The sequence below is a fragment of the Amia ocellicauda genome, chromosome 11 (genome assembly GCF_036373705.1).
Source record: "Amia ocellicauda isolate fAmiCal2 chromosome 11, fAmiCal2.hap1, whole genome shotgun sequence".
In the NCBI taxonomy this organism is placed as follows: Eukaryota; Metazoa; Chordata; class Actinopteri; order Amiiformes; family Amiidae; genus Amia; species Amia ocellicauda.
In genome coordinates this window covers 11,673,713-11,695,137 of record NC_089860.1, presented here as the reverse complement: position 1 = coordinate 11,695,137, position 21,425 = coordinate 11,673,713, and the positions used below count along the sequence as shown (strand labels likewise).

Sequence of the window (21,425 nt, the reverse complement as noted above, 5' to 3'; positions counted from 1 at the left end):
CTCCTTGGATTCATTATGATGACCATATTTGTTTATGTTTTAATTTATTTTATCATAGGTGCTTGCTTGTCAAAGACTAGAGAGTAGGGGGGGGGGGAGTCACTGTTTTTACAAGGTCCTGTTAATGTGGTTGTGTGTAGCAGTAAGAGGCAATCAGAGGTGAAATGGCAAATCGTTTTGCCGCACCAAGGTGGCCAATCAATTCAGAAGTGGAGGTAAGGAAATTATTTAACAACACCACGGGGAGATTAATGAAGGAATTAGGGAGATACTTGGCAAAAGGTACAAACCCGACGACCAAATAGGACCCAGGTCGGTCTAATCAAAATAATTCCTGAGTGGAATTGACGCGGGGGGCGGGGGGCGGGGGGTGGAGTCTGATTTGTCTGTGTAGGATTACAATTTTTATTATATGTTCTTGCGTTTTAAGAACAAAATGTCTAAAGACTTGAACCTTGTTAATTGAACACTTTGATTGGGTAGTACAAGGAAGACTCGTATCAAGAAGACAACAAACAATACAAACTCTGGCATATAGTCTAGATTATTGGTGGTGAATATTTAATTCAAAATAAACTCAACTCAACCTCCAGGACGATCTTTGAAGCACGGTTGCTTTTACTGTGTTTCAAAGTCACATTTACGTGGCGGCTCGCAAAACTGTAGACTTGACACCAGTTGCACATGCAATCTCTGTCCATGCTCTGCCTATGAAGTATTATTTCAGACTTCGTAGCTGTGCCCATTGTAATAATGTAACTTGAATGGACTCAAAATCCTCACCCTCAATTTGTGTCCCCTATCCCACATCATCCCCTACCTTACCATTCATCTCACCCACCTCTTCCTTTTTCTGCTTATAATTAATCTAATTCTACACAATACTTAATGTCACATTACAATATCTTACAACTCCTTTTCAGTTTCATTTCTTCTTGTCTGTATTTTCTTTTCTTTTTTTCTTCCTTTCTTTCTTTCTTTCTTTCTTTCTTTTTTGCTGGCTAAATAGGACATTGCATTGCTCCAATAAAGAGGTTACCGGGCCCATAGTTTTGTCTTCGGCAAAAATGCTGGCAGATTCTCTTTTTCACAGATCCAATGAATGATAACAAATAAAGTGTTGTATTTCAAAAGCTGGGATGGTTCTGGGGAGAATTGAATAAGAATTGAGAGTTACCATTAAAGAAGGAGGAGGTCTTAATGTGCAATAACAAAGCGATCAATACATAATTACAATAATCCAAATGAATTAGATGCTACAGTTGTGCAACAGCTAATCAGGTCTGTGGAAGCAAGCGCCTTGTTTTTTCTGTTGCTATGGAAGATTGAACTCATAATCAATTAAGATATAAAAAGCTAAGAAAATAAATGATATTATAAATACACAAGATCGTTCCAAACTCATAGATATTAAAGCTTTTGTAAATATCATAATTGGTACCAAATGGTCAGTGGTGCACTAGTGAATGAAATGCCTTTTGTATCGTAGATGTTTGCTTCTATGGCTTTGTTTGTCTCCTTGGTAATGGCTTTACAACCTACAATACTCTTCCATTTCCTTCTTTATTTTTTTCTCACTTGGTGACATACACTCAGCTACATATACTATAATATATGCAGGGCTTCCATTACACTGCAATTTATTGCAAATGATTAGGTTCATCAGCGTATTTCGTCTGTCAGATGCAGATTTCACAGAGCCGCATGATAATGAGTATGGTTGGAAAAAGCCGTGTAGTCACTTTGTTCCTGTAAAATTACTATGGGAATGAGCAAATTACTTGATCCTGTTATCTTTAGTAAATAGAACATATGTGGTGCATTCAGCAGTCAGTTTCCAAACCAAATTTAGCATCGTTTACAGTCCCACTACCAGTCAGTGTGCTGGAGCATGGAGAATCCTTGCAAGAACAGTGTATAATTCCAACAAAAAGCATTCTGTTTCACCGTTTGTGTGGCCAACAATCAATTCCCTTCAAGAGTAGGAGGCTTTGCACCGAATGTAATGAATTAATTCCCTATATATCTGGAAAAACACACACTATACACTCCAAACGTATTGATGTAGACATTGAGTGTCTCCACTTGCTTTCTACCAAGTATCTGATTTTGAAAGAAAAAAAAAAAAAGCAACATGCAAGATAAATGTACTCGTAGGTTTTAGTCCTAAAACCATTTATTCCTAACCTCCTTAATAATGACTTGTGAAATCTTCTGATTTAAGAAATATAGAACTTAAATGTCAAACAAAAACGCAGGAAACCAAAAAGATAAACTGTACCAAAACATTGGCGAAATCGTCCCAAGACACCTTTTTACCATAGTTTTCTTTTTAATAAACTAAGAACAGAACAATTGTAATTATACTCTTTTCTACCTGGTGTATAGTGTATTCCCAGTGAAGTCATTTATTTTAAAAATATCAACATTTTCAGCAGTTGTGGTTTTAAGCAGAGATGCATGATACTGCTGCAGTAACTAAATAAAATTAAAAGAGCTCTCTCCTCTATTGCAAGATAATTTCCCCATCATTTGGAAGAATTATGCACTGGTCGTGTCACATAAACTAAGCCCCACGTTGCAGCTGAGGTTATGTAGCAATTAATCTTAATCTTTGTGAAAACCCTTTTGTATTAAACCGTAATCTCAGGATACTGTCTCTGCGTGTAAGCATCCTAAAACAACAAAGGGTCAGGCTTTGAAATCGCTCTCAAATGATGCATTAAAACATGTGAAATGCCAATAGCGATGCTTCAGTGCTGTTATTTAAGATCGTTTTACAGATGCATAATTATTATAATAAATGAGGTGTTGACACGATAGCACATAAAAAGTGTAAAAAAGCGGAATGATGGTGTCGGGACAGCTAGTTTCCATCACTGAGTGACTGTGACACTGCAGCTGCTCTGAGATCGTTGCCGAACGTGCTGCGGCCTTTGGTCATGACTGGAGCTCCGTGCTTATTTGTTTCTCACGAATGACGTCAGTTCTGCTTAATCAACTAAGAGGAAATTTGGCGCCTGTTTGGAAACATAGTAAAAGCAAAGGGCAAAAGGATGAGGGATGGGGCTTAAGCTCCTGAAATAAGAGGCACCTAATGAAACTCTTTGCAAAGTGGCTTATTGTAATCATTTCAAGACATGCCCATGAATAACTTTTGCTCCTTTTCATTTGAAGAGGGCAACAGCAGTGTCCACTGTGCTTGAGTAGCTGGCATTGCCCACTTGTTTTGAAGTGGGGCGAGCCGTGCTGAGTCGTTTGCTGGGGAGCTCTTCCGCAGGGCATCCTGGGCACTGCCGCCGCTGTAGTGTAGAGTGCTTGACGGCTGAGTGACCTCATCGTCAAGAGCGACGTCCATTTTGGCGCACGTCGGGTAAACCTGGCTGCTCTCTTCATTTCCCCCCCGTGGTCAGTCAATGGCGGCTGGTCCACGTGGACAGGGTGGTCAAGCTGCAGCGCCACTTGTGGCCGGGGTTGGCAGAAGAGGAGCCGGAGCTGCACCAACCCCACCCCCCTGAATGGAGGGACCTTCTGCGAGGGGCAGAACGTCCAGAAAAGCGCCTGCACTACCACCTGTCCAGGTAACGCTCAGCATACAAGCGCGTCTCAAGACAGGGAGCATAGTGGAATCAGTCCTCAGTGATAGAAAGTGTCTGAGATCCGTGTGAATCCTGAGCATGTATTATCCTAATTTCTTATGTCAAAGAGACTGCTGGGCATAGAGGAGAGGTTAGAGTTTTTTATTTGTTTAATTTGGCAAACCAGTGAGTAAACATATGTACTCTGTGGGGAACTTTTGCAGAGACACGTCTTGTTTCTTCACATTTCCTTCCTGAGGTAATTCCACAATGTTCTTGTGTGAAGATGCATTTCCTAGGAAGAGGCCTGTCCCCATGTTGGCATCTTTAGAGCAATGTAAGTGCAGCCTCTTTAAAGAATTGTGAATCACAAATATTCTTACTTGGCCTATAGTTGAGTTTCCCTTGAAGACGGTGCTTCAGTTTGTCCTTGTTTACAAGTGCAGTGAGTGTCAATGACCTTGTTTGCTGTCCCAAGTTTTCCGTTGCTTAGATTTCTTCATGAACGCAAACCCACCCGGGCATTTTAAATTAAAAGTGGAATAATATGTCATGTTAACACAACCTAGAGTTATCTTGCACTTCAATTCTTCCTTGTCAGCTTAGACTACTGTATGCCACCTTCCTTTCAGTAAGTATTGATTCCCAGCAGTATGTCATGTAAATAAGACAGCTTCATTTGTGGCCTGATGTGAGCTCCTCATGAAAACCCGAGCAGCTATTGGATTGGGGTAGCTCAATGACAATGAACTCGCAATGGTTTTTTTTGCCATGCGGCAGGCATCTCAATATCTCGGTTGCCGAGGAGAAGAAAAATCCGTTTTTCAGTGATAAATAAAGGAAATCGAAAGCTTTGGCCCCAAGTGAAGTGGATTATCCACTTACATGTGTCTTGTCCTCAGAGAAAGTACCCATTTCTGAACAAAACATATGCTTCTATGTATGTACTTTTGTAATACACTTTAGATAACTCTAAAAAGAAATTACTTCAAAACATATTTTGGTTGAGGAGAAAGAGGGAAAACAGACTTCAAAATAACAGGTTCATGCAGTGACTCGGAACAACACGAGGGAATAAGTGGTATAACAAGCTTTGAGGGCATAGGAATATAATTGTATGGGATGAAAATGTAACCTCACATTGCAAACACTTAGACCAGGGGTATTTGTACAAAACACCCTGTGAGATAATCAAGAACGTTATATACATTCTGTAATGCATTGTGTCCTGTTAGCACAGCCTGGATGAAAAGGATGTATCCACCATGATTTGTTTTGTGAAGGAAGCTACAGTAATGAATGCTGCCCAGGTGCTTTTTTTTTGTAACACTGCCTTATTGACTCCCACTCAGTATAGATTTCTGTCTCCGTTCTGACACTGAGCTTGAGGAGGCCCCTGATTCGGAAAAAAACGGCCACGCTTTGCTCCCAATCAAGAAAGGCACTTTGCCACTGTTGTTTGTTCATCAGCAAAACTGCAACCCCAGGCAAACTGACCCTCCCCCATTTGTCATTGCACTGAGACAAGGCCTGACAGCAATAGCGCCTAAAAATTACATCTGAGAATTCTTCCAGCCATCCCGATTTATCAAAACACTGTTCCTACACCGCAAGGGCATAAATCATCATTTATACACCAGGGCATAGGAGTAGACTAGGGATCCGTTTCAAAACACACAACCGAAAGAAAACTATATATACAAGGCGATGGTACACCACAGAAGAGATCCTTATCTTTTTGTGAATCTGTTGTTGCATTGCCTTTGCAAAGTACAGGTTGCCATATGGTATATGATTTGATGCTGTGGTACTGCCAACAACCAATCACCATCACTTCCACTGCATATGAATCATGGCTGTAATTTGCACCACACTTCTGATTGACTTTTAATGTACTATTTATCATTTGTGCAAAATGAATGTTTGATATTTATCATTCAGTCATATTTTGGCCTTGATTTGAAGGGTGCTATTCATATATACCATATAGGTCATGATTTATTTTTAGTGTTGGTGCAGATTGCAGGAATTACTCATAAAGTCCAAGGCACATTTGTCCTTTGTGACTGTATTTCTAGAGGTTTGCTGTTGAGATTAGTTGTGGATCATATTCATGAAGATGATGTTGTTCGTATTGAAATCTGTGCATTGCCTGTGCTCGTGAAAATCAGGTACACTGCAAGATAGTGCTCCCTGCTTGATATTTCTGAGTCATTGAAGAAGTCGAGCTCTATTGCGCATCATTAACGTCTACCCAGCAGCCCCCCAACAGTAAGCTCTCTCTGTTTTTGCCCATTTCAGACATTGTGGCACTCAAAATCATAAGAACAATAGTTTTCATTTCCCTTTGTGTCTTCTTAATGGATTTAGATGGATACAATGCTGCACGCTGACATGCGCTCGCTCTTCTTTAGAGAGCATTCTGAATTAGGATGAGTCATCGCCAAGTGTTTTGGACATGCACTTCAGATCTCTCCGAATGTTGTTAAACTTTAAATGCTATGATGTTTTTCTTCAGAGCAATCATACCGTTTTATCGAGCTGTTAAAGGATCATTGTTTTGCAGAACCACGAGTTACCAATCTATGTATCTGGCTACACTATTTCACATGAAACCTGATCTTTCACAACGAAATCTGAAATAAATTGAGTAAACTGTTATTTCAGAAACCTCACACTAATCAGAACGTTTTCAGCGACATTCATCTCAATTCAGTGTCTTTCTAATATACAGCAAAATGCTTAAGGACTAACATTCAAATGGACTACATCCATGGCATATGACGACAACAAAATCAGCTGCAGTATTTTACATATTTTTAATGAACTCCAGTTTTTGAATCTACAATCTTCAGAATCAACAACCTTTCTGTTCCTCATATCCTAAAGGTAACAAAGGACACATGTACAGCGAACTGACCTAATAGACTTTTGTTTTCCCAGTTCGTCATAAAAATAAAAAAGATATATGACTGTTGTAATGAGTACCAGCTGGGGGGAAATTGAGGAGTCAAACTTACAACGGCCATACCCGGCCTAGGTCTGGATTAAGAGCCTGCTAGTGTTGCCATTGAGGATAATTATATTCAGCCAGCCCATCTGTTTACAGGATTCTGGGATGATGGATGCTGGTTTTTATGGTTAAGCGGGGAGCGTGTGCACAGGAAAGTAACTTTTCTTCTTGTTTCCAGAGTTTCTGATGGAAAAAGGGTAATGAAAACTTGCAGCAGCGTTCTCCCATGTAAAATGAATCATTCACTGCTTAAGACACTATCCAGCAGAGTGACTGCTGAGCCTAATGGGACGGCCGCTAGAGGACGTGGAAAGGCAAAGCCCTTAGCAAGCTCAAACATCTGTCTGTCTGTGTGGTTAGCAGAGCAAATGTTCACCACTGCTGTTTTCACTGCGGGTCTATTTGTCTCAACCTAGTAGGTACACAGAGTAAATGCAAAACCAGCAACCACAAGAACAAAAAGTGGTTATGTTTTCAACCTGGATAGACTTGATTTAATTCATGTCTGGAGATGTGGAAATGCAAAGCCTTATATAATGTTTTTAATTGTTATTAATTAATTCAGTAATGCTTTACAACAGGTCTCCCTAATTACAGCTTATTAACATAGTAGGTATTCAGTAACTACATCTTAGTTACTCATAATAACAGTGTAATTATGCATTTGTTAACATGTACTTATTGTGTAAAAAGTGAACCATGCCCGGCAAGAGCGTAGGTTTCGTTTCAGAACTGGGGGGTGCAATGTCAATATTGGTGGGGTGTCCCCTATGCCTATGATGCCCAGTATAGCTCCAAAGGCATCCTTACCAGACAAATGTGTACTTAAATATACCGTTCATTATTTTCACACATTATGTACATGTTAACAAATGCATAATTACACTGTTCTTATGAATAAATAAGATGTAGTTACTGAGTATCTACTATGCTAATACACTGTAATTAGATAGTCCTAATTTAAAGTGTTATCATTAATTCAAATTCTTATTATTTAATTTTTTATTGTGTTACTTGACTGGAATGACTCACTCGTTCCCCTGGGTAATTGCTGAAGTTTCTGAACTGAACAAGACCATAAAAGACGGAAGCAGACTGAAGAGGCGGCATGAAAAGATAGTGAATGAGATCTTTCTCGACCACTTTCTCAAGGAGGTTTCATGATGTACTGAGTAAATGGAGAGATCAAAAGATGCTCCTCTTGTTGGGTGCCTGTGTCCTGACAGACACAACATATGATGTTCAGTGGTTACCCTGTCGGCAAAGGAATTTGTCTCGATGGATGCTCAACAGGCCGCCCTGTATAAAAATCATCTAATCAAATTAAGCCATTACGAATAAAGCATAGCGCCATCAGCGAGACACTTTACACTCTGCTTATTTGTTTCCTCTGCTCCCTTCTTGCCGCCTCTCAGTGTAAATTGCAACCCACAGATAAACGGCCTGTCCCAGTCTGTCGCCCGGCCCGGGAGGAACTTGACACCGGAGAATACCCTCAACAATTCAGATTGACGAGAGCGTCCACCCAGTTAACCAGTGTAGCATTCATCTGCATTTGAGCATAAAATAAAGAACAACAAACAAACAAAAAACACCTGAATATATTACAATATATTAATTTTGCCAGTTTTAAATGTTTTTGATTTCTTTTTTGTGACACCACTGTGAGCCCCCACTACCAATCCCACCACCACAACCCACCCCTCCACAACCCTTCTTATTTATTTGTAAATCTATTTTATGCTTAACAGCTATACTTAACCTATGGTAGGTGTCATGACAGCTGAATGATGTCAACTTCAATAAGTATGGTTTATAAATTACCATAAAGATGATTGGTTTCATTTGTATGAACCCATTTTGTAAATTAGTTAACTTTTCTACTTTTTCCGAAAGTGGACACATACTGCGTGTCGGAGATATTGAACTGGTTGTTCGAACACAAAATCTAGTATACACTCACCTAAAGGATTATTAGGAACACCATACTAATACTGTGTTTGACCCCCTTTCGCCTTCAGAACTGCCTTAATTCTACGTGGCATTGATTCAACAAGGTGCTGAAAGCATTCTTTCGAAATGTTGGCCCATATTGATAGGATAGCATCTTGCAGTTGATGGAGATTTGTGGGATGCACATCCAGGGCACGAAGCTCCCGTTCCACCACATCCCAAAGATGCTCTATTGGGTTGAGATCTGGTGACTGTGGGGGCCAGTTTAGTACAGTAAACTCATTGTCATGTTCAAGAAACCAATTTGAAATGATTCGACCTTTGTGACATGGTGCATTATCCTGCTGGAAGTAGCCATCAGAGGATGGGTACATGGTGGTCATAAAGGGATGGACATGGTCAGAAACAATGCTCAGGTAGGCCGTGGCATTTAAACGATGCCCAATTGGCACTAAGGGGCCTAAAGTGTGCCAAGAAAACATCCCCCACACCATTACACCACCACCACCAGCCTGCACAGTGGTAACAAGGCATGATGGATCCATGTTCTCATTCTGTTTACGCCAAATTCTGACTCTACCATCTGAATGTCTCAACAGAAATCGAGACTCATCAGACCAGGCAACATTTTTCCAGTCTTCAACTGTCCAATTTTGGTGAGCTTGTGCAAATTGTAGCCTCTTTTTCCTATTTGTAGTGGAGATGAGTGGTACCCGGTGGGGTCTTCTGCTGTTGTAGCCCATCCGCCTCAAGGTTGTACGTGTTGTGGCTTCACAAATGCTTTGCTGCATACCTCGGTTGTAACGAGTGGTTATTTCAGTCAAAGTTGCTCTTCTATCAGCTTGAATCAGTCGGCCCATTCTCCTCTGACCTCTAGCATCAACAAGGCATTTTCGCCCACAGGACTGCCGCATACTGGATGTTTTTCCCTTTTCACACCATTCTTTGTAAACCCTAGAAATAGTTGTGTGTGAAAATCCCAGTAACTGAGCAGATTGTGAAATACTCAGACCGGCCCGTCTGGCACCCACAACCATGCCACGCTCAAAATTGCTTAAATCACCTTTCTTTCCCATTCAGACATTCAGTTTGGAGTTCAGGAGATTGTCATGACCAGGACCACACCCCTAAATGCATTGAAGCAACTGCCATGTGATTGGTTGGTTAGATAATTGCATTAATGAGAAATTGAACAGGTGTTCCTAATAATCCTTTAGGTGAGTGTATGTTTAATTACTAGCTGAAAATTAAATTTTGGGTAATAAACACTGTTGATGTACCTAGTGATTATAATCTCCTTTTAGGATTATTATTATTATTATTATTATTAACAGCAGGGTGTGTCTTGTTTGCTACATTTCAGCAAGTAAAAGGATGATAAAACAGCAAAATAACATGTATATACCATTAATGGAATGGTATATACATCGCCCCATTACCCAAAGGACCTGTTTAGCCTATTAACTGCAACTCAGTTATGCTTTTCTCATCAAAATATTGCCAGTAACCTGTCTACCTGCTGGAAAAAAGGATTAAAGCATTTATTTTTAATCATTTAGTGATTGTTATTATCTATTGTGAATCTGCCTATTAAGATATTATATATTCAGATATATTGCTAGATCGATACGAGTAATAGCAGAACTCCATTGTGCAAATATTGATTTAATTTGATTTCTCCTTAACTGACGTTCGGGAATTGTTTTCTCTGTAATTCGTTTTGCCTTCTCATTACAATTTTTTGTATTTAGGTTCTTGAATGAAAGACTTGTATTCTTCAACTTTGTTTAGCAAGACAAATCAGATGAGATTCCATGTAACAAAAAAAAAATACGTGAAATAGAATTTTATCCTGCAAAGAACAGCAGTGCCTAGAATCGTAATGTATTCATTAACCATTAATTCCGGAGTCATTCATCTTCCTCTCCCATATAACTGACCATCGCATTTAGCCTCCCAATCTCAATATGGGTCCACTTAACTGAAAACAAGGCCAGTTATCTGATTGGTAATGCTCTAGGTGCCAGATATAATTGGTGTAATTGATGCAGAGTCTTTGTCAGTATTTTATGTTTAAAAATATCTTCTTCAGAACCTTTAGCATCTATGTGTTAGAAAAAAAACAGATACCTTGTACACGGGATTGAATCATTAATGTATGGAGTTTCTTAAGATGGTGACTAAATACTGCATTTTGGTTTATTTTTCATCTCAGTATATTTTAAAATTCTTGTATTTTTTTTTTTTCTGTGCATATTTGTAGTCATCAGACGTGTACGTCCATGGATATATCTTGTTTGCTGAATTGCTTTAACTGTGATGAGGGTTGTCTCTAGCAACTAACAAAGCATCTCTGTAATTTTTTTTTCCAACCTGTAATTGCTCTTTCCATATTCAGCATCCTCACAACTTTTTTTTTTTAAATCATGTTCATGGTAAAATGTCCACGTCCTTCTCACATATCACACGCTGTGCTCATTTCACCTCCCCTGGAAGAGCGATCATTTCATCAAATAAACACCCCAGAACAAGTGCTTTTTGTATTATGATGCTTCCCCACATCTGTAAACCGCAGCAAGAGAAGCCAGAACACAGTTGACTTACTCTAAATCCCGTGTTGCTCTTTATGCGTGGCTGCTGTGGATTTGTGTCCAACTTTGCATCTTACATCAGTACTAAATGACACATTTCTTTCTTGAAGCTGTAAGTTGCATTAATTGAATTAGTGGTCCGTAAATTAGTGCCTGGAAGACTTATTAAATATTGTAGTCAACACTTCTGGAAGAGACTTATTTGATACAATATTTCTGTGTGCATCCATGTTTAGAATATTGTTGTAATACCTGCTGGCCATGATTAACCTCGACTACACTGTTTTCAACGGACCCGAGAGCAAAGTTCAGCGAAATCTGTGCTCGTGGTACTTGGGAAACTTAAAAAAATTAAATAAAATCAAGATTAATGTTACCTTATGGCATATTAAACTACATAATCCTTACTTGCTCTTTTACTATTTCCACATATGGCTCCTTCCATGTTTGCTTTATCGTATGAAAGACATCCTCAGTCCTGCCATCCTTCCTGTTAACTAGTTTATTTCAGTTCATTTCCCATTTCCCAGTTTGTCTTTTGTTTTGTTCAGTCTCATTGTTTGGAGCCAATAAGCTGTATTTAAAAAATGTAGTCACATGATGCTAAGCCTATAGTGGCTTGGTCTCTCTGCTGAGGCTGCAAATGTCAATCTGCATTCTACCATACAGCTCCTTTGCGAGAACTTCACAATGTATTAATAGATCACATATGAGGCTATGGCACAGCATGGGAATAATGTGTCTGGAACGAAAATGTGCAATACAGGACAGGATAAAAAAAAAAAAAACATTGCCACTTAACCTAGTATGGGGACAGGTCCTAAACACAAATGGCCACATACTGCATCTGTACTGCATGACGCCCATTATTTCTGGGCTAGAAAATGAAAATGGTGTATGTGGAATATGTTTTTCATCACCCCAGGCTGATTTAAGTGTGAAAAAGCAGGACATTCTCAAGAAGTGGAATATTTTCAGACATGGCTTTTTATGTGGGGTCAGGGAGTTTATATTTTATTTTTTTAAGGTTGGCTTTTGTGTGTGTGTGTGTGTGTGTGTGTTTGTTTTCTGTTTGATAGCAAGATTGCAAAGATTCCTAGGAAGCCAAACATTTTGTAGAAGTGTTCAGTTGTGTTGCATTGGGTTGTTTCACTGCTGCCTTTGTTTTCATGACCAGTAGATGGAGGCTGGAGTGAGTGGAGTAAATGGTCGGCTTGTGGCGCGGACTGCACGATGTGGCGAACCCGAGAATGCACCCAGCCCGTGCCAGGGACAGGGGGCAAAGACTGCCAAGGCCTCGACCTCCAGTCCCAGAACTGTACCAGCGAGCTTTGCCCACAAAGTGAGTTTTGCATAGAATATCGACACAAGGAAAGTAAAAGTAAAAAATAAAGCCCTGAGACCGAACATGAAAAAGAGAAAAGGTTTGGCTTGACCTTGTCTGTCTAGTATTCAGGATTTTTTTTTGTATTCTTAACTGAACAAGGAGGAAAATTACTTAATTTGTGGTCAGAGTTTAATTAGAAAAATAGGTTTGGATTAAAGGATCAGTTCTCTGAAGCTAAAAATTAATTATTTGACTAAAATAAGCTGAATAGTAGAGCTTGTCTGAAGTTCAGTTTGATTATGAAAATTAGTCATAATTTGTTTTTATTAACTGTAATACATTAAATATAATATACACACACACACACATACACTCATATACTCATACTGATCCTACCACATACTGCAAATAGTGTTCTGTTTATCCTTATATTTGCTGGTCCTGTACTTCTGTTAAAGTACTATGATTTATAGGTCATAAAAGATGGTATAACATTGACATAAGTAAGACAGATGGCTGCTGGGTGTTTAGTCTGCGAAGTAATTACACTTTTAAAAAATGCAGGGAAAGCATTAAGGCCCCACCAACTAAGCAGACAGAGTGGTGGTTAACTGATTTCCCAATAATAATTATTGTTCCCTTTGCAATGTAATTAAAATGTGGTTATAAATTGCAGCATGTTACAGTGAAGCAACTGCATCTGAGTCGAAGCACTGGACGTTTCTCAGTCAGGAAAGGAAATAGCAGATAAACAAGAAGGTCCGATGTGTTTAATTTTGTCACTTAGTCATTAAAAGACCAAGATTGTGTGAATTAAAACCAGCAAGCTACCAGTCACATCAGCCATGGGGAAATTAGCAAGAACTCCACTGAGTTCACAGTAAAGAACATGGACATCAAACATACCAAGGGAGATCTGTACGGGATCAAAGCGGGGGCTTATCTGCATGTGTTTTTTATGGACTAAACATTGGAGAGTACTAATAAGGTATGCTTTCCCCAGATTGGAAATACAGGGAGATGTTGTAGGTCAACTTTACTAAAAGTACAAACAAAATGTATTCTCTCCCCACTAAAAGAAAACAGCCAAAGTTTGGTTTTGTCCGAGGTCAGGTTGTTCCTAGTGGCCTGGTGGCTGTTGCGGGAGACGGCACACTCTCAAGGCTGTGGCTGCCACGTCCAAGTGAGACTTTCTCCCAGTTGACCTTGGACTGTAAGTGTTTGCGCTGGAAACAGTATATGCATTACCGCTGGAGAGAGAGAGGTATACTTCTGTTCGCAACCTGCTCAGAACAGATGGATCCCTCAGACAATTGCATCATTCTACATTTTGACAAGCAAAACACTTGTTCCAGTAGGGCAAGCCTACAAAACGATCAGCTTACAGGAAAAAACGAAATCTCCTTTTCCAAGCCATATCACTAGTGTCTCCTCCAAAGATTAATAAATTATACATATTTATTGTTGATTTTATGTTTTTAAAGTGAGATTCATATACAGCAGTCTTTTATTTTTCCCTCTCTTCTGTGTGTGTGATATATAATTATGCTATGACCCTTTGTAAAATTCAGCCTGACAAGCCTGCGGCGTAAGATGATTTAACCACTGCCAAAAATCCAGTTTTTTACTCATTAAATGGAAAAGGGCATGTGTCAGAGTCAATGATTGTATGTATTCTGATCTCCTAAATGGGGAAGCATTGTGATTTCACATAATTCAGGAAAACACGTTTGGCATTAATCTTGACTGATATGCTTATTACCATGTGAAAGTGCAAACTCCAAAGTTTTGCGTGTGTTGAATACTGTGCAGCATAATGGGAAATCCAGTTGATGGCTATTAATGAAATCATATTCAGGTATGACTGAAAAAAAAAACACAAGAGAGAAAAACAAAATGAAAAAGCACAGAGGGGAACATATATTCATTATGTCATTTACATTGGTTTGCGAGGAGCATTAACTCATGTGAAACTGAGCCAAGTAAAATTAGAGCAACATCAAAATGATTATCGGCCTAATTTGTATAATGAAGTATAAAATTATGTAAAAGCTCGGTGCTGCTTCAGCTAAGCATATTATGAATGATCTGAGAGCCAGCGAGCGCAAATCTGTTCTTTGACTGTTTGCATACTCTGGAAGTTGCACCTAATTGGCAGTTTAGCCCTGTCAGAAATATCATATCTTCTGCTGAGGAATTGAATTGCCTTTGTCATCAAGTTAGATGTATTCATTTAAAGTATACATGGCTTACAATAGTTTAGGTAATATGAATACTATTAATATTTTATTATCGGAAACAGGAATGTGTTGTACATTTGTATTATTGTTGTATAAATAATAATAGTAGTAGTAGTAGTGGTGGTAGGAGTTGTAAAAGTCACAGTAGCTGAATAAATACAATACCATTTTTGCAGGAGAGATATTGAGGTTCTGATTAACTCTAAATTAATATCTTGTGGATGGATCAATAAAGTGCACTGGTTCCTGTGCGGAAGGGTTGAAACATGTCAATTAGAGAGACTTGGGGTTTATTGACAGGCTGTGGGGTTGAGAAGTTCCATTAACAGACGGGCGAACTCTGAACAGTTATCTCAGCGAAGCAGCACCTGGTCATTTTCCTCGGCGCGCAAGTCGACACACACTCTTCAGTGCTGACAAGCAGCATGTGACATCTCAGATTTCTCCTGTTAGCCATCATCTAGTGAAAAGTGTCTGCCACCTTGCCCAGCAGCCGTCAGGACCATTTCGGCTCTACACGCATCAGGAGGCTGCCCAGAGGCCCCAGGGCTAGTAAGACGTAGCAAAAAGATTCAAATCAACAGGGAATCAGGTTAAATATAACTGGATCCGTTACCCAAGAGTATACGCTCACTGACAGGGGGGACAAACCCGAGACCTAACACTGGGTAAAAAGAAAATTAAAGAAAAAAACAACCAAACTGCTTACCATCACAAAACCATTCTGCAGGTCAACACTTCTAAACTGAAATTCCTTCTAAATCTTCCAAGAAATTCCAAGCTGTAAATGCATTGTAGATTAGTAGAGTGCAAAAGGAAACTGTTGAAAACCTCTGCTAACCTTCAAAAGGGCAAGGGCTTATTTTGGAGAACTTTATTTATTTGTAGATTTAAGTAGACTTTTTTTTTGTAGGTGAGGCACGGGGATAGAGGGCAACAGCTGAAATGAATTGAAAGAAGCAGAGATAAAAATGTACCAAAAGTAGACGACACAAAACAACCTTTTAAAAAAAGCTGGAGGGAGATGGAGAGGGTGAATAAAATACCAGACCAAAAAAAGAAGAAATCCATCCAATTATAAAACCTAATTACCTGTGTCAATTAAAGTGTGATGGACGTCCTTTTAATTATTCGAATACCGTATGAAAATCAATAAGCACACCAGGAGAGATCTGACTGTGGGCTATAGTTAGAAAGGAGGGATCGTTTGTGTGTGGCACCTGCAGCGGCTGATAAAGCAAGTGAGCGATCAGCCGATAAGCTGGAAAAAATTGGGGGGAGAACAAAGAGGTGAGAGAATCGGAGAAGTAAACCCTGGACAGAAACCTCTGTCAGCTGAAAGAGTCATGATGGGTGGGATCGATCGGTTCTGGCGGGGAGGCAAGACCGGCTTAGAGGTCACTGCTAGCACCCTCGGCTCCCTCTCAGTAATTAAACTTGAGCCGGTGTCCATTGGGGTTGGCTTACTGTATGTGCTCGGCTGTGACAGGGACACTCATCGAGTGCAGTTGGGAAGCTTGTGCGGCTGGAGATTTAGATGTAAGCATCGTGGATCAGGGGTGTTATGTGTAGGCGTCCCCCTTGCATATGATGTCACGTGTCCGTGCCGCTAACGGGAAGGAGAGGGATGACTTTTCCAGCCGTATCCTGAGCTCTCTTTCCTCGCAAAACACGGCCGAGATGCCATCGATTCCCTGATCAATTCATCGCATCTACGACTAACTGACCTTCTGGCTCTTACGGATGCTCAACAGCACAAGGCCTTCTAAGTTTAGCTCACTTGTTCTTTGCCTGAACAGAGATCGGTGCGTGACTCATTCTCCTGCAGTTAGACCTGGCAGAGGCAGATTTGGGATTGTATGGGATTTTTGTATTATCCTCGGGAGTTAGGATCGTAAGTCAGTGTCATGAAAAGCCCATGAGAGAGCCCCATCTAGCCTACCTTTCTTGGCGCGTTCCCCGTTGAAAGCACCGACATTTAAATCTGAATCGTTACCCCGCTCAGCTTGCAAATGTCTTCTGAAAGACCTGCGGTGCACAGGCCGTTGTAGCAAAGCTGTAAAAAGGGTCAGAGGATTTGAAAAGAAGTTACATGGCAGAAGGCACTCAGTCCCACACACGCCTGGATGATCCCCACGCTGTCACCTCACAGGCACAGAGACACAGGGAGAAGAGATTGCGAGTGACACTCCACGAGGCCGCCACAAAGGGAGCGGCACAGCGCTTTTTTTGTAACGTGCATTGTTCTGAGGCAGCCTTCACAGTGCGACAGCACGGCACGCTCGCACTCCTTGTGTGACACCTTTTCTCTGGAATCAAGGAAGAGATAACCTCTTGACAAGCCGAGACGTAAATTCAATTGACAACTGACAGCATTCATTAGGCCTTACGTGTGCTCTGTGGCTAATTCTGCAGGCTATTGTTCGGCCTCTCGATCAGCAGCACCTTGCCTGAAGTTAATGAAATCGCTGTAATTACATCTGGATAGACAGATGCTGTAGATCCCCCTAGTCCTTATGATTTATTTGTCTTGTCTTCCACTTATCTCCCACACATTCGCAGCAGAAATGCATATAGCCACGTACACACATTGGGCACAATATACACTGTCAGCTCATACCATTCATACAATACATCAAGGCCTTTTCCTGTTAAATGGAAGAGATCTGAAGAGCCAGGGAACGGAGTTGATAAAGTACCGAACCCGTCTTTCTCTAAAAAAAAATCAAACTAAACTACAAAATGCTCAGTTTACAACCTTGTTTGTAGATGTCGGTCAAGTTAGTCCCATAGATCCTTGCTCTGGGCTCAAGATGTTTGACTGGAGTCTCAGTCGATTGTCTATTTTGTTGTATCAGAAAATAACATTTCAGAGAATTGACAACAAAAAAGCAGCCATTTAAGAGTGGAAAGAGATCCACTAAACCATGTTTCCAGGGCAACTAGGGTCTGACATAAAGTGCGTGTGACATGTCAAACTTCAAGCAGCGATGCGCCTTTGGCTTGTGTAGGGCAGTTTGCAAGATGGAGGTCAAGCTATAACCACAGAAAGCAAGATTATATATTCTCTTTATTTATCATGCAAAGTTTTTTTAGTTTTTTTTTATTTTATTTATAGAGCAACCTTGCCTTAAGAAACATACATCTTCTAATACCCTGACGACATTTAAGGCTACCTTTCAAGAAGGCTTTGGTTCGGCACATGTACTAATATTTCCCCCATGGCTTGGCTTAGTGAGATGTCAGTCACTCCCCCAGTGGACAGCTTTTGACATTAAAAAACTGTCATACACTTTGGTATGAATGACACTGGGGCCTAAGGAGGAACTACTTTCTAGCTAAGATGATGTTCACTTTTGTGGAAACTTTTTTTTTTTATTTGGTCCATTACATGCCCTCTATATATGTGGGAAGGATCATTGAATGTCAAATTAAAGCCCTACTGTATGGTGCAGTATACATTGATAAAGAGTTTTGTTTTGTTTTTATTAGTCTTTCTTTTGGGATAGTGTGTAAAATGGCTAAAAGAAATACATCAAATAACTCGTAAAAACATCCGAATACCAATTAATCGTCTTTATTTCCAATGAGAACTGGAGACTGGAATGGCCAACCTTAAAAGTTGAAGGGAGCTAGGAACATGTGTCAGTCTGTAATGGATTAATAGTTTCACAATCTCTCTCTCTCTCTCTCTCTCTCTCTCTCTCTCTCAGCTGCGTCAGGCCCAGAAGACGTCGCCCTGTACGTGGGGATCGTTGCTGTGGCGCTGTGCCTCACTCTGTTGCTCATTGTGGTTGTCCTGGTGTATCGGCGGAAGAAGGAAGGCCTGGACGCTGACGTTGCAGACTCCTCTATTCTCACCACTGGCTTCCAGCCCGTGGGCATTAAATCCACCAAGCCAGGTGTGTGGGTATCACTCAAAAAACAAAGCTGCAGCAGGCTATAATTTCCAATTGCGGTTCAGTGACTCAAATACGATTGACTGGTTGTGCCCACGCTAATGTGTGCTGTGTTGCGGCTGAAGGCAAAAGTTTTCATTTGACGATTCATGTCATTTTCAATATTTAACCGTTTTGTAAAAGCGCCAATCTTTTGTAAGAAGAATCCCACATTATCCCAATTCAAATTCGTAATTTGAATTGCCTACAGTATTTTATTTAGTTTGCATGTGAAAACATGTAGAGTCTTGTTCTCTTACAAAATCTTTATTATTATTATTCCATTTGCACTAACACTAACCTCCTACAATTCTTAACGTACATACACCAAACTTCGCACAGTGGTTCATTTTGATACCGTGTGGTGTGCTTGTGCTTTTTTTATGGCTAGGATCGATTATGATCGATTAAAAAAGCCAAATTTCCCATTGACTTGAATGGTGGAACAGATTCTCGCACAAGAACCTTCCTCTCAAGGTCAGTAACCAATCAGTGTTGGTTATGCAAACTAGTCATTAGCCAATCAGCGGTCACGATTCCCTGTCTCTCCTATACTCTGCGCGTTGCACTGGGGTTTCCCATTGTGGTCCTCATATCGTATATTATTTGATTTCCACGTAAAATACTTTACTATTCTAATACTTATACCGCTTCCACGAATAATAATAATTATACAACATTAAATACATGTGTACAGGGCTTTAATACAAATTATTTGTGTTATAACATACTACTCACCCTTGTCACAACTTTGCGCTACGAGACTTGGGGCTGGATTAAATCAAAACTTTGACCCACCCGCTAATAGCAAACTACAGAACTGTACTCAGTTGCGGCTTCATTTTTAGTAACATGCCACTTTCTTCTAATCAGAAATGTAACCACTATGATGTACAGGTTTGTAGTTTCCTATTAGCGGGTGGGTCAAAGTTTTGATTTAATCCGGCCCTTGGTTAGAAAAAAGCCTTTACATACCTCAATTCTTCCCTATAATATAGCATATTTTCTATGATTTTACCATGCTTTGAAGTATTTAACCATATGGTTTCCCCTTTTAATATTGTATTATATATGAATATTTATTGCACTTCTACTACTACTAATAAATATACTACATTCAATTTGTTTAATACTATTTAATATTAATATTTAATACTATTTATTTTGCAAATACAAAGCTTTAGTACCGATTAATAATAATATTATTCCATATGATTCACTACTACAACCTACAGTGAGGGGAAAAAAGTATTTGATCCCCTGCTGATTTTGTACGTTTTCCCACTGACAAAGAAATGTTCAGTCTATAATTTTAATGGTAGGTGTATTTTAACAGTGAGAGACAGAATAACAACAAAAAAATCCAGAAAAACACATTTCAAGAAAGTTATAAATTGATTTGCATGTTAATGAGGGAAATAAGTATTTGACCCCTTCGACTTAGTACTTGGTGGCAAAACCCTTGTTGGCAATCACAGAGGTCAGACGTTTCTTGTAGTTGGCCCCCAGGTTTGCACACATCTCAGGAGGGATTTTGTCCCACTCCTCTTTGCAGATCCTCTCCAAGTCATTAAGGTTTCGAGGCTGACGTTTGGCACCTCAAACCTTCAGCTCCCTCCACAGAGGCCACTCCAGGACCTTAATGTGCTTCTTCTTGAGCCACTCCTTTGTTGCCTTGGCTGTGTGTTTTGTGTTATTGTCATGCTGGAATACCCATCCACGACCCATTTTCAATGCCCTGGCTGAGGGAAGGAGGTTCTCACCCAAGATTTGACGGTACATGGCCCCATCCATCGTCCCTTTGATGCGGTGCAGTTGTCCTGTCCCCTTAGCAGAAAAACACCCCCAAAGCATAATGTTTCCACCTCCATGTTTTACGGTGGGGATGGTGTTCTTGGGGTCATTCCTCCTCCTCCAAACACGGCGAGTTGAGTTGATGCCAAAGAGCTCGATTTTGGTCTCATCTGACCACAACACTTTCACCCAGTTCTCCTCTGAATCATTCAGATGTTGGCAAACTTCAGACGGGCCTGTACATGTGCTTTCTTGAGCAGGGGGGCCTTGCGGGCGCTGCAGGATTTCAGTCCTTCACGGCGTAGTGTGTAACCAATTGCTTTCTTGGTGACTATGGTCCCAGCTGCCTTGAGATCATTAACAAGATCCTCCCGTGTAGTTCTGGGCTGATTCCTCAGTGTTCTCATGATCATTGAAACTCCACGAGGTGAGATCTTGCATGGAGCCCCAGACCGAGGGAGACCGACAGTTATTTTGTGTTTCTTCCATTTGCGAATAATCGCACCAACTGTTGTCACCTTCTCACCAAGCTGCTTGGCGATGGTCTTGTAGCCCATTCCAGCCTTGTGTAGGTCTACAATCTTGTCCCTGACATCCTTGGACAGCTCTTTGGTCTTGGCCATGGTGGAGAGTTTGGAATCTGACTGATTGATTGCTTCTGTGGACAGGTGTCTTTTATACAGGTAACGAGCTGAGATTAGGAGCACTCCCTTTAAGAGAGTGCTCCTAATCTCAGCTCGTTACCTGTATAAAAGACACCTGGGAGCCAGAAATCTTGCTGATTGATAGGGGATCAAATACTTATTTCCCTCATTAACATGCAAATCATTTTATAACTTTTTTGAAATGCGTTTTTCTGGATTTTTTTGTTGTTATTCTGTCTCTCACTGTTAAAATACACCTACCATTAAAATTATAGACTGATCATTTCTTTGTCAGTGGGCAAATGTACAAAATCAGCAGGGGATCAAATAATTTTTTCCCTCACTGT

The 21,425-nt window shown here is 40.2% G+C and overlaps 1 protein-coding gene across 1 annotated transcript in view; it reads left to right on the top strand.

The window, feature by feature from the left end:
• The window catches only part of unc5a (unc-5 netrin receptor A), a 187,827-nt gene that overhangs the window by 131,728 nt on the left and 34,674 nt on the right, over positions 1-21,425 (top strand). The window contains exons 6-8 of the mRNA XM_066716557.1: positions 3,414-3,581; positions 12,313-12,477; positions 18,416-18,637. Coding sequence (XP_066572654.1) covers positions 3,414-3,581; positions 12,313-12,477; positions 18,416-18,637 — 555 coding nt within the window. The remainder of the gene's footprint in view (positions 1-3,413; positions 3,582-12,312; positions 12,478-18,415; positions 18,638-21,425) is intronic.